Source organism: Neophocaena asiaeorientalis, unplaced genomic scaffold, assembly GCF_003031525.2.
Source record: "Neophocaena asiaeorientalis asiaeorientalis breed wild unplaced genomic scaffold, Neophocaena_asiaeorientalis_V1.1 scaffold44, whole genome shotgun sequence".
Classification (NCBI taxonomy): Eukaryota; Metazoa; Chordata; class Mammalia; order Artiodactyla; family Phocoenidae; genus Neophocaena; species Neophocaena asiaeorientalis.
This window is the reverse complement of record NW_020173678.1, coordinates 1,703,460-1,715,675: the sequence shown is the minus strand read 5'-3', so window position 1 is coordinate 1,715,675 and position 12,216 is coordinate 1,703,460. Positions and strand designations below refer to the sequence as shown.

The window sequence follows — 12,216 nt, the reverse complement described above, 5'->3', positions numbered from 1 at the left end:
CCAGGTCGCCCCGCTGGTGCCTCGTGGTGGCAGGACAGCCCAAGCTCCAGGGAAGGATCACCCGTACCCTCACTCTCCCCCAACCTCAGCCTCCACCTTCACCTGCAGCCGGCAGACCCCTGCCCTGGTCCCCTTTCCCAGCCCCATTGCCCACATCCGGGCCAGAGCTCTAGACTTTAGTGTACAGGTAGCTAAGACAAAGGTTAGAAAAGGCCCAGAAGGCACTTTATTGGAGGTCTCTGCCCCCATTCACAGGAGGAGGGAGCCAGGAGCCCCGTCCCAAGGGTCCCAGCACCGCCCTGCTCCTCACTGGTCCACAGAGGGCCTAGAACAGTCAGTGTGGCCACCAGCACCTGGTGAGGGAGGGGCGGGAGGGGAATGTCTTAGAAAAAATAGATCTCTATGTACATATCTGTATTTATAGCACATAAATTACGGAGCGCTCTGACCCCCGCCCGCGGAGTCCAAGCACTGAGTGGGGAGGGGGAAGCCGGTCCAGAAAGAGGGGGCCCTCTCAGGGCCCAGGGCCCCCAGCCTTCTCAGCCCGCTCCGGCCTCTGTAGGAGGTGTCCGCCACTGGGGTCTGATCAGGTCTGACGCAGTCCAGACAGAAGGAGCCGCGAGCACAGCTATAGCCAGCACACAAGTGGCCTCAAACACCAGGCTTGTAATTCCACGAGGAGAACAGAGAGCAGAGGCCACCTGCCCCAGATGCCAGGACGATGGCCGACAGGAGCCAGAGCCTCAGCTTCTCTCCACGGCGCAGGGTGCATGCCCAGGCGTCCTGGTGGTCCCCTCCGGGGGCTGCAGCCTCACGTCCGAGCTTTGGTCGCAGGGCCGATCCGACCCTCAGTTCCTATGCCCGGCCACTTCCTCCTCCTTCCAGCCGCTGGAGTTTTTGCCGAACTTGTAGACAAGCCGCCGGCCGTCCACCCGCTCCAGGATCTCCCGTTTGTAGTAGTACCTGAGGGGAGAAGGGTGGTCAGAGGTGCCCAGGCAGGGGTCCGCCTGCCAGGAATCCTCAGGTGACCTGCCCTGCTGGGCTGCAGCCCGGCCGACCTGGGCCCAAGCCACTTCCTGCACGGAGGAGCCTCTGCTCCTTCGCCCTGCTCTGTCCTGAGCACCGGGCCATGCCCTGGCTTCTGTGTGGCTTTCGCCTCTGTCCTGGGCCTATCACGAAGCCACGTGATTTTAGGGTTGAGAAAACCTTAGCGATGGTCTGCGAGGAAACCAAGGTCCAGAGACAGGCAACTTAATGGCTTCAATGGTGTGGGCCTCGGCTACTGCCCTTTTTACCACCAAGGGCCTTTCTTAGGACGAGCCTTGCAGGCGACACAAAGAAATGCTGTCAGACCGAATTCAGCGTGCTGCGGGCCAGCCAGGCTCCCACAGAGTCCACGATGTGGCCAGACCCCGTGGTTCCTCGCTGCACGTGACTCACAGCCGCCGGAAGGGGGAGGTTCTGATGGTGCCGGCGCTGCGCTGCACAGGACTCACAGCCGCCGGAAGGGGGAGGTTCTGATGGTGCCGGCGCCACGCTGCACGGGACTCACAGCCGCCGGAAGGGGGAGGTTGCGACGGCGCCGGCGCCGCGCCGCCCGCTCACCTCATGGCCCGGCTCAGCTTCTCGTAGGTCATGCTGCTGTTCTTCTTCTTCTGGCCCCAGAGCTGGGCCACGGCCTCTGAGCGCAGGAACTTGAAGACGCCCTCTTGCCGGTTCTCCCACTTCATGAGGCCCTCGTTGAGCTCCGGGTGGATGAGGATGTCGCGGATGAACTCCCACAGGTGGGTGCCTCTGGGGGCTGCAAGGCCAGGCTCCATCAGTCAGCGGCCCAGGCGACCCCTGACCCCCACGACCGCTGCCCATCCCGGCGCACAGCCTACTGGCGGCTGCCTCCCTCCTGGCCTCCCCCACGGGACAGCCGGGGAAGCTCCAGGAAGACCACGTCTCGCACGGCGCAGAGGTTTAACTCGCTCAGGTACTGATCAAATGTCTGGCTGGGATACAAGAGCGGTTGAGACATGGGACTGCATTGAGGGCCTCACAGTTTCGAGGGGTCACGGTAAAAAAGCAGATACAGCAGAAGGTGGTGAGAGCTCAGCAGGTGCAGGACCACAGAGCTGGCCCTGGCCTGGGACACAATGGGACGGCTTCCTGGGAAGAATGACCCCAAGAAGCAAACAGGCCCAGTGCGTGTGGGAGGGGTGCATGTGCAGATGAGAAGGAGCTGCGGGGGCCCACCCGGTGGCTCTGGTGGCAGGAGCCCACGCAAGGGCCAAGGCCAGGGGACAGGGACTTGGTGGGTGGAAGGGCTACCCCTGCATGGCCCTCGGTGGATGGGCCGTCCAGCGGCCGAGCCACTGTCCCTGCCTGAGCCTGCCCAGCACCCACCAGCAAGTGTGTCCCTCAGGCAGGACAAGGGGTGGGCAGGAAGCCTGGACCCCAGCCCCACCCTGGGGCGGCTCCACCGCCACAGGCACCATGAAGGACCAGCCAGGCCCTGCCACCGGGCAGTGACCACGCGCACCCTGGCCCCGTGCACAGGAACATGTAGAGGGCCCAGCTCAGGAGAGAGGACCCACCGGCCCCACCACGGCCCCCAGCCGTGCAGGGTCCCCCTCACCGTGCAGGACCCCCCAGCAGTGCAGGGCCCCCCGACCGTGCAGGGCCCCTTCTCACCCTGCTTGCTCTTCTTGCCCTCAAGACACTCCTGGGAGTCTTTACTCAGCTTTCGGGGCCGGCCCCGTTTCCGCTTCCCGTGCTTAAGATCCCCCTTCTTGTAGTCGGGAAAGCCGTCTGTGGGGAGAGGTGGAAGGTCAGGAGAGGGAGGGATGGGGGCTGCTGGGGGACGACCCCCCTCCAGGAAAACCCTGAGGGGGTGGGGGCAGGGGGCCAGCCCCTGAGCACTGCCAGAGGAACACCCACGGGGACCAGGAGGTTCCCTCCGCTCACCCCCAGAGAAGAGCTTGCTGTCCAGGGCGTCCAGGTCCACGTCGCTTCCACCGGAGTCTGAGGCCTGGGGGCTCTGAGAAGCGCCAGTCCCTGGAGGGGCGGGCCAGAGTGAGCCCCTTCTGGTCCTCCCAGAAAGCCCGGGGTCTAGTGCGGGGCGCCAGTGCTCAGGGCATCTGGGGAGGGGAGGCTGTGGGCAGATGCCCGAGGGCTCACCTGCGGTGGAGACGTCAGAGCTGCCCGGGGAGGGGGCCCCCGTGCCGAAGCTGCCCGGGTAGAAGGGGCTGGCCTGTCTGCAGTCTTCAAGCATCTCCTGGGCAAAGGGGCTTCCCTGGTCTGGGGGGAGGTGAGAGTTCAGAGGGGGCCCTGACTCTCCCAGCTGGGGGTGTGGGGCAGAGAGGGGACAGGACAGGCTGGGGGGGTTGAGAGAAGGGGCTCTCACCCAAGGGGCCCTGGTCCCCCAGGGGTTCCAGAAGCGCCATGCTGTCCTTCTCCAGAAGCTCCATGATCCAGCTGAGCTCGTCGGGGAAGCTGGAAGCTGATGAGAAGGGGGTCAGAGCCTAGGGGTCTCCCCTCCCCTCCCTGGGGCTCTCTCCCTGGTGGTGCCCTCGGGCCAGTCCCCAGACCAGCCTCCCTAACTGAGGAGGGGATGGGGCAGGAGGCGGGCTCCCCTCCAGGACTCACTGAGGTCCCACAGCTGGGAGTAGAGCTGGTCCCCCAGGGGCCCGAAGACCAGGCGCAGCTCCTCAGGGGCGCAGCGGCAGAGCGCAGCCCCGTCCATGTCACAGCGCGAGAGGTCAATGGTGCTGGCGTCATACTTGTGCTTCTCCACTTGGTAGCTGATCCAGTCCAGGACCTGGGCCTTGGACCAGAGCTGGGGCTGCTCTCCCAACCAGCTGGCCTTCTCTGCAAGGGGCCGGCACAGCGACGGGTCAGCCCCCTTTTGGGGCCAGCTCGGGATTCCGGGGATCCCGCCTAGACTCTCAGAGCACCCAGCCAGGAGCAGGGCGGGCGGTGGTGCTCGCAACACCCCGGCCAGCACCCCCGCCAGGCGCAGCCCCCAAATCCTAACACCCCAGCTTCTTACAGCTCACCCCAGCTTCTTACAGCTCACCCCAGCCCTCCCCCTGCCCGATCCCACACTTGTCCCAGGCTCTTAGGCGGATGTCTCCCCCTCCCCAAACGCCCAGCCCCTCCTGAGACCCACCTGTGCCCTCCAGGGGCACCTGCGGGCTGCTGAGCGCCAGCACCAGGTCTTCGGCCCCGAAGGCGGCGGCAGGGGGAACAGAGGCCAGATTGGGGTCATCCGAGCTGTACATCGTACTGAAGTAGTTGCTAAAAACGTTGCTAATCTCACAGGTTGCAGCCATGAGGCTACCTGGGAAGGGAGGGCAAGGCCGGTGAGAGCCAGGGGACCGAGGGCGTGAAGGTCAACATCTCGTAGGACACCCTCTCCTCAAGACGGGCTCCAGGGTCTCAGAGCCCGGGGGACGGAGGGTGTGCTGGTGGGGGGCACAAGGCCTCCCGCTGGGCTCCCTCCTCTGCCCTCCTGGGCCCACGAGTGGGACCTGCAGTCGTGGCCACTCTGTCCTTTGCAGGGACAGGCTCTCGGGCCCTCAGGACACCGCCCAGCCCTGCAACTCCTGCTTGGGCAGGCTCAGAACCAAGCTCCACCGGCCCCTCCCCAATCCCCCCGGGGCCAGGCGGGGGAATGTGACAGGCAGGGGTCCTACCTTGGCGGCCGAGGGTGTGGCAGGCGGGTTTAGGGGCAGCAGGCGGAGGAAATCCAGGGGGAAAGCTCTGCCAGGTAGCGCTGACACGCAGGCCGCGCTCCCACCGCTGCGCTAAGTAGAAGCTCCGAGCTCCGCCCGCGCCCGGGCCTTTATAGGCACCCGCGGTAACCTGAGCTGGTGGCTCATTGGTCGAGGGGATTTCCTGGCCTTTAGACTGGGCTCCTGGCCCCAGGTGATTTGCATATTTTGTGCCACTTGGCCGGGATCCAGGCCGGCGGTGCTGGGAAATCAGGCCCGGCTGGTTTAATGATTGTCAGGGTCTGTCATCCCGCACCCTCTGGGGTTGGGCGCAGGGCAGTGGCCTGGGCGGGTGGCAGGCGGACGCTGGGTGGGCATCTACACTTTCGGCCACCCTTTGGCTCAGGAAATTCCTCTGGGGGGCCAAGCCAAGGATGGGCTGAAGCGGGGAGGGGCGGGGAGTCTGGGTCAGAACTGGGTCAGGAAGGCTCCTGGCCCCCAAACATCTGCGGGTCTGAGGACAAGGGGGCCTAGCAGGGAGGGAAGATATGGAGGTTTGGGGATCTTTCCCGTGACGCCCGGGATTCAGGCTGGAAGGCTCTCCAGACACCAGGCAACGTTCACGGCCTGCCAGCCTTGCCCAGGGCCCCAGCGTCCCCAGCGTCCCCAGCCACAGGGCCACCGCTGGCACCCACTTAGTTGGCAACGTCTTGGCATCCTTTGCCTGCTGGGCGCCATCCAAGCATCAGAGTCGCTGCAGCCCCCTCTGGAGGACCTGGCTCTGCTCCAAAGAACTTGCCCGGCCCCTGGCAGAGCCCACTGCGTGGGGCTGCCGAGGGAGGGGCCGGACCCACGTGGACGTGTTTACCCCTCTATCTATCTGGCCTCCATCTAATCGCCACGCACACGGCTCAGCGGCACCTACCTGCTGCCCTCTAGCGTCAGAGGCCCGGCTCCCTGGGCCGGCTCAGCGCTCATCAGGGGCCAGGCCGCGTTAGCGGGGCTCCGTCTAAGCCTTACGAGAATCCTCAGGTTGTGTGATGATCCCCAGCAGGTGGCAGCTCGAGGGTTGGAGACTTGCCCAGGCCACGCGGAGCTCGTTAAGTGGGGCTGAGTTTAAGTCCCCCAACTGGCGCTCCTTCCAGAGGCCCTCACCCTCCCTGTGGGCAAGGCAACCCCTCCTACCCGGGTCTCCTCCACGGTCTCAGCCCTAACCACGAGGGCCGTGTCCCGCAGACCACAGAGACCTGCGTAGGGACGGCACAGGCTGGCGAGGGGGCACAGACGGGTCCTGGGGCCTCTTCCGTTTCCCATCCATGGAGACAAGGCCCTTTGGACTTACTGATCCCTCAGATCTTTATGCATCAAAGATGCAGCATCTGAGCATCTCTTTCCCCTCCTCCTTGGTTAACGCCAAGGTCCTGCGAGGCCCGGCCTCAAGGGAAAGGCCACGCCCCAGCCCCCCTTCCTTTAACCCTCTGTAGGACTAAGAGGTTTGTCTCAGGAATCTGCCTCTCGTCCGGGGTCTGACACTGCTGGGTGCCACGCAGAGCAGAGGGCGTTAAGGTCCAGGGTCCCTCCCATGGGCCACGGTGGGGAGCCGAGCTCTGGGGCAGCAGCTCCCCAGCCCTTCAGGGGCCTCCCCCACAGCCCGAGGCACGCCCTCTACCCTGTCCCTCGCCCTGGAATGTGGGAGAACCAGCTCCAGCTCCAGACGGCTCACGTGCTCCCCGCCAGCCCTCCGAGAGCACCTGGCTGGGAGAGGGCTGTGGAGGGGGCAGGAGAGGCGCTGCCGCAGGCCCACCTGGCGGGACAGCGGGGGACACAGCTCAGGACGCCTGGCTGTGAAGCTGCACTCAGGCTCCGGCTGCGGAAGGGGTCCCGCGGGGCCCCTCGGCGCCCCAGGGTCTGCACGGAACCAGGAAGGACACCGCTGGGCGCAGAGCTGAGCGGCTGGGCACCGAGCAGGGCACGGGAGGCGTCTGGCCGGCCCCCGGTTGTCCGCGCCTGTAACAGCGGCCAGGAGCAGCCGGGAGCCAGCGCCCGCGTCCTCGCTCCCACGGTGCAGGGCGTGCTGGGAGGTCTGCGCCGCCCGCCCGGCAGCCAGCCACCAGGGAGACCCTGGATCTAGGAAAACAAAGATCCTGAAATACTTCTGTGCGACCTCCCCTCACCCCACACCCCACCCCAAGTCGCTGACTGCCTAGATCCCCACGTGGAAATCAGAGCTTAGTGCCAGGTTCTGAACAGACTCTACTACGGACCACACGGAGCCCGTCACCCAGGACCGGGGAGGGCAAGGCCCCGCGAGGCCCACGGATGGCGAGAGGCTGCAGAAAGGGCACTCCCGTGTGCGCTATCAGCAGCAACGGTAAAGAGGAAGGGGTGGGCGGGACGCTGCACGGAGGGAGGCGGCTCAAAGAGGCGGCCTCGGTGCCCTCTGTTTTGCACATGCTCCTGTGGGAACCCCACCTCCTCCAGCCCAGGCTCCTTAAGAACAGGGAGCCAGCGTCCTGCTCTGGGTCTCCCCCTAACCTGCTCAGAACAGAGAGCGGGACCTGGGAGAAGGGATTTCACAGTCACCAAGATACTTTTCACTTTAAAATATTTATTAAAATAATGATTAAACCTGAAAAAGGAATCACCAGAAATCAGCCCTTTGCACGGTACTTCAAGAATCAGCAAAAAAAAAAAAGAAAAGAAAACAGTAAGGAAAATCCTTCCTGCTTTCCCCAAGACCCAGGCAGGGAGGGCGAAGGCTGCCGCCCACCCAGCCCAGAGAGTATGGAGGTTCCCGGTCGCACAACGGGTCCAGAGCCGTCCAGTCAGAGCAGAAGCCCAGAGTCCCAAACACCAAGCCCAGAGAACAGGTTACCCCACGGGGACCTGAACTTGGGAAGCTGATGAGAACTGGAATCGGCAGTCTGCAGACACAGAGGCCACAGTGGGAGCCTCTAGCTGCCCAGGGGCGCCACGATCTGCTGGACGTAGTGGACCACGTTGCTGTGGAGGTGGGAGGCCGTGGCCGCGAAGGTCTCCTTGGCGAGGGTCTGGGCGGCCTCACTGCCCCCCATCATGGCGTGGTAGAGTGGGAGGGTGTACTTCTGCTTCCCCTGCAAGAGACGTGCGTGCTCGAGGCCCGTCAGCCTGCACGGTGGTCTGCAGCCCCCAGCCCCTGCCCTGGGCCCATCTGACAGCCTCGTGATCAGGGGCCAAAAGGGATACGGGTATCATTGCTGGAAGGAGAGGCTTCCCAGACACGAGGGCTTGTGTTCCAGAATCTTCTTGGCAGCCAAAGATCCATGCAGCTGGGGTTCGGTATTCACCCTCCTGGAGATGTCTACACTCAACAAAACCGAGTAGGGGGTTGGCACATGGGAGACTCCAAACTTTCAGAGCTCTAAGTGGCCAGGTACCGAGGCAACAGCTCACGGCAAAGGCTGCAGAGCCTAAGCCTAAACCAGGGCCCCAGAAGCGCCGCCTGCAGCCAAGTAGAAGGAAACCCGCACCTTCACGTCAGCGCGAGACGGCCACACCTGACACCCAGAGGCTGGGAAGCCTTCAGGGGCTCGAGAACCTGCCAGCAGGTACCTGCCAACAGGTGAGGGAGTCTGCACGTGGCTTGTCCACAGCCCGGCTCTGGAATCTTGTGGAATGGTTCATCCTGAGGGCCATGGGCCCCTCCCCGGCAGGGCAGCGCTCCCGGTGACCTGGGTCCGGCAGGCCTCTGGACCCTCCCAGGCCACCGGCTTCCCCCAGAGGAGGAGCCTACAATCTCACCTTCACTCACCTGTCCTGGTCTCTGGCCTCTCCCGGAGACCAGCCCCGCCGTCGCATGACCGCCCCTGCCTCGGGTCAGTGCCGGCTGGCCCTCTCCCCACAGGCCTTCCCGGCTGACCTGCAGGAGCTCCCGGGCCGGGGCTTCTCCCCCAGGGCGGCACCACAGCCTGCTCACAGGACCCCGCCAGGCCCTTCAGCCCTGCTCCCGAGAGGGCGGTCTGAGAGGCCCTGCCTGCTGTGTGCGGAAGGGGCACAGGCAGGTGGCGGTCACCCACCTGGCTGTGCAGGAAGTCCCTCACTTTCCAGAAGTCCTCCTGGTGGTCGTTCTTGAGGACAATCTGGCCCCATCGCAGCCGCAGCTCCGCGTTCTGGGCATTCGAGATCTTCGGGTACGTCTCTCCAAGTTTCTTCACATTCCCTGGAGAAAAGAAACGGGTCATTAGTGACTTCGCCAGCACACCGTGAGCTGAGGCGGCCATGTGTGTGCCCGAGGCCCTCCGAGGGCACCCGGAGGAACTTCAGGGAGGCTGCCGACCACCCGCTCTTCCTGCTTCTTCAGGCCCGAGGGGGTCACGCCTTGTCTTGACTTTGCTGTAATTCCCACGGCTCTTCCTCCAACCTTCCCTTAATACAGACTTCCTGTGGTCACCCCACTAAAGCCTGCGCACCTGCTTCAGATATCCCACTGCCGACCTGCTAAACGTCAGCTTGCTGTTTTTCTGAGTTAACATCCCTTGGTGAATACTACTTCTGGCTGAGAAGCAACAAAGCATGTGTGCCGAAGAGCTGCGGCCCAGCAGGTCCAGACCCCAGCCCCACGTCTACTGGCTGTGGGATCTGTTTGTGCCTCGGGTTCGCTCCCCAGTCCCTGGGGTCACAGAGCAGCGACGAGGATTAGATGGCATCATAGCTGGGGGAGCTTGGAAGAATGACCTGCACAAGCTGAGGACTCCACGAGCACCAGGCTTTACGATTTCCCGCCCCCCGGCACTCGTGCGGGCACCTGCATCCCTCCGCCGACGCGCTCCTTGCCCCGGGCTTCCGTCCACCCGCCCTCCCATGCCCCGCAAGCCCCTGGGACGAGCGTCACAAGTCTGTCTCCCTCCAACCTTGAAGGGACAACCCACTTTTTCTCACCGGGAGGGAGAGGGGATTTCTGGAGGATCTTATCCAGGAAATAAACCAGCTGGTAGGTCTTCCAGGCAGAGGTGGACACGGCCTCAATGGCCCTCACGTCCAGCTCCTCGGCCGCCCACAGCTGAGCCAGCTCCTCAGCTGGCCTCATGAGGGAGTCCCCGGGGGAGAGGTCAGGGAGGTAGGGGGGCCAGCCCGGGGTGTTCAGCCAGCGATCAAATTCAAATCCTGTTTGGCAGAAGTAGAGAAGATACCATCAGAATTCCCCAGCAGCATCACGGTCCGCCTGCCCAGGCAGTGCCCAAGACCTCGAGCCTCCGTCCATCCCAAGCTCTTCCCCCGACGATGGCACCACTGCCCCGCACGGTCATCCGCTCCACAGGGTCCCAGCCAGCGTGAGGCCTAGACACTCTCTCATGGACCTGGCCGCCCCTTTCCACGTGAGCGTGTTCTGTGCTGCAAGTCAGCCCTAGAGCCACGTGCACAGACGCGGCCCAGCCCCCACGACCAGAACGGCCGTGCTGATGCCCCTGGGCTCCGGAGCCAGCTGCCTGGGGTCCTGCCCGGCCCCACCCCTCACTAGCTGGCAGGCAGCTGGCTGGACAGCGCCCAGCATGGAGCAGGAAGTGGGGACACATCTAACGAGCTGCCTGGCCCACGACAGGCCATGCTCGCCCTCTCTTAGGAAGCAGGCCTCTCATGCGCTCCCCAGGCGGGGCCACTGCCCCATTCCTGCCCTGGGAGCCCCTCGGGGCGGGGGCAGGCCTGGGCAGAGCTAAGGGTCTGACTACGTGTGTCCAGGGACGGGGAGACCAGAGGACAGAGAGGGGCAGAAGAGCAGAGTGGGGAAAGGGGGCCAGGGGGTGAGCGAGCTCCTCCTGTGGGATAGAGCCTGGGCCCCTGGGCCTGCCCCAAAACGCCGCCCCCAGGGGGCGCACCTCAGCCCCCCCCCAAGGCATGGACCAGACCCCACCCTCCACGACCACCTGGAAGCGGTGGGCCGGCTCCTCTGCTCACCCGGGATGGAATCCACCCTCTTTCTCTTCAGCTCAGGGAAATAGTCCAAGAAGAATTCCAGAAAGTCATCAGCTAGGACACTTTGGAACTTAAACTCATGCACGTAGGCCTGTGAGGAGGGAGGCACGGTCGGTCACCCAGAGCCCCCGGCAGCGGGGCCCCCGCTTGTCTCCCCTCACCTCAGAGCTGATGTACCTTGAGGAAATCGTCAAACTGCTCCTGGTCACCCACCAGGTGGGCCAGGTAGGAGACAAAGCAGAAGCCTTTCTCGTAGGGGGTCTCGTTGTAAGTATCGTCTGGGTCGACACCTGCAGAGAAAGCTCTGGATTCAAAGAGTAGCCACGGAAGAGACCGGAATTCAGCTTCCCAGGAACAGCAAGGCCACGAACGTTCCGGGTCCATCCTGGCCTCTCTCGAGGGACTTGAAGATGGACCCAGTGGGAGGACAAAGAAAGCAGGCTCAGGGGGATCATGGCTGCCCCTGCCCGGGGCGCTGTGCTCGGGGGGCCCTTCCACCCAACGCCTTCCCAGCCCCACGGGTCACCCACAGGCGCTGCGCCTGCCCAGACCGGGGCGGGGTGGGTTCTGTGCATGTTCTGGAGTAAACAGAATTGACTGCCCAACTACAGGAAGTTCACGGTCAGAGTCAGAGGCATCGAGGAACACGCGCTTCAACTGCACAGAAAGGTTTAAGTTAGTCACACGTGGAACTGAAGAAAAATCTTAGGAAACAAAAACCCATGACCTCAGAGCAGTCACGAGCTTTCTGGTGCTGGGTCACGCCCTCGGTGAGGTGAGGGCGACGTCGCTCTAGAAACGCCGCGGGGCTGAGCTGACCATGGACCAGGGGCGGCAAAGAGGCGAGTAAGTGACAGGGACCCAGACGCACAGAGCATCTCGGAGTCGCTCAGGAGCAGCCTGGGGGCTCCTCCCTCCCGAGGGGGGATCCAGGTGTGCCCAGCCCGACGGGGGCTGGGCGGCGGCCAGAGCAGCCCCCACCTGGCTCGATCTTCACGCGCAGCTTGTTCAGCGGGTGCTCCTCGCCCGTGACGTCCATGTGCTGCCGAAGCAGAGCCCGCCCGGTGGCGGCTTCCAAGCAGGTGTAGGCGGGTCCTGCGCGACAGGAAAGCGGCTGGCACCCTCCCGCGGTGCCCACGAGGCCCCGAAAAGAGGACGGAGGCCCCAAGCCCGGGGGTGGCACTCCCCAGGCACGGCGGGGGCTGGGACGGCTGACTCCTCAGCCTGCCCCGCCCACACCACCCCTCTGACAGTGAGTGACCTTTCCCTTAAGCATGTTGTTATCTGTGGAGACGGTAATTTGATCTCCCACGAAAATAGAATCTCTTCATCTGACTGTTGTCAGACAAGAGAAACTGTCACCCAAGATTTTTCTAGCATCTGAGTCTCCTTCTGGCTCTAAAGACGACTGAGGGAGGGAATCCCCTGGCGGTGCAGTGGTTAGGACTGCGCGCTTTCACTGCGGAAGGCCCGGGTTCAATCCCGGGTCGGGGAACGAAGATCCCACATGCCGTGGCAAAGAAAGAACAACTACTGAGGGGACAGGGTTGGAGAGGGCCCGGGTGTG

The 12,216-nt window shown here is 64.0% G+C and overlaps 2 protein-coding genes across 3 annotated transcripts in view; both read right to left on the bottom strand.

Annotated features, from left to right (window-relative positions):
• Positions 1 to 202: 202 nt before the first annotated feature.
• Positions 203 to 4,780, bottom strand: ELF3 (E74 like ETS transcription factor 3). Its single transcript, XM_024749621.1, has 9 exons — positions 4,683 to 4,780; positions 4,157 to 4,327; positions 3,634 to 3,855; positions 3,392 to 3,487; positions 3,166 to 3,285; positions 2,953 to 3,042; positions 2,680 to 2,796; positions 1,606 to 1,801; positions 203 to 963 (listed from the first exon to the last, which is right to left on the bottom strand). The coding sequence occupies exons 2-9, from the start codon at positions 4,317 to 4,319 to the stop codon at positions 849 to 851; spliced, it is 1,119 nt and encodes a 372-aa protein (XP_024605389.1). The 5' UTR covers positions 4,320 to 4,327; positions 4,683 to 4,780; the 3' UTR covers positions 203 to 848.
• Positions 4,781 to 7,288: 2,508 nt separating this feature from the next.
• RNPEP (arginyl aminopeptidase) overlaps positions 7,289 to 12,216 on the bottom strand; it is a 13,587-nt gene continuing 8,659 nt past the window's right edge. For both annotated transcript variants that reach the window (XM_024749625.1, XM_024749626.1), the window contains exons 6-11: positions 11,631 to 11,744; positions 10,827 to 10,939; positions 10,632 to 10,740; positions 9,618 to 9,842; positions 8,756 to 8,898; positions 7,289 to 7,813 (exon numbers count right to left, since the gene is read on the bottom strand). In XM_024749625.1, coding sequence (XP_024605393.1) covers positions 7,655 to 7,813; positions 8,756 to 8,898; positions 9,618 to 9,842; positions 10,632 to 10,740; positions 10,827 to 10,939; positions 11,631 to 11,744 — 863 coding nt within the window. In that variant the 3' untranslated portion in view covers positions 7,289 to 7,654. The remainder of the gene's footprint in view (positions 7,814 to 8,755; positions 8,899 to 9,617; positions 9,843 to 10,631; positions 10,741 to 10,826; positions 10,940 to 11,630; positions 11,745 to 12,216) is intronic.

What these genes read in the sequence shown, in the direction of transcription:
- ELF3 (XM_024749621.1), bottom strand. Translation starts at nt 4,319, where the DNA reads ATGGCTGCAACCTGTGAGATTAGCAACGTTTTTAGCAACTACTTCAGT. An exon ending in CAGCAAGCTCTTCTCTGGGG is followed by an intron (nt 2,797 to 2,952) that starts GTGAGCGGAGGG and finishes CTCTCCCCACAG; the next exon opens with ACGGCTTTCCCGACTACAAG. An exon ending in GGGCAAGAAGAGCAAGCAGG is followed by an intron (nt 1,802 to 2,679) that starts GTGAGAAGGGGC and finishes CTGGCCTTGCAG; the next exon opens with CCCCCAGAGGCACCCACCTG.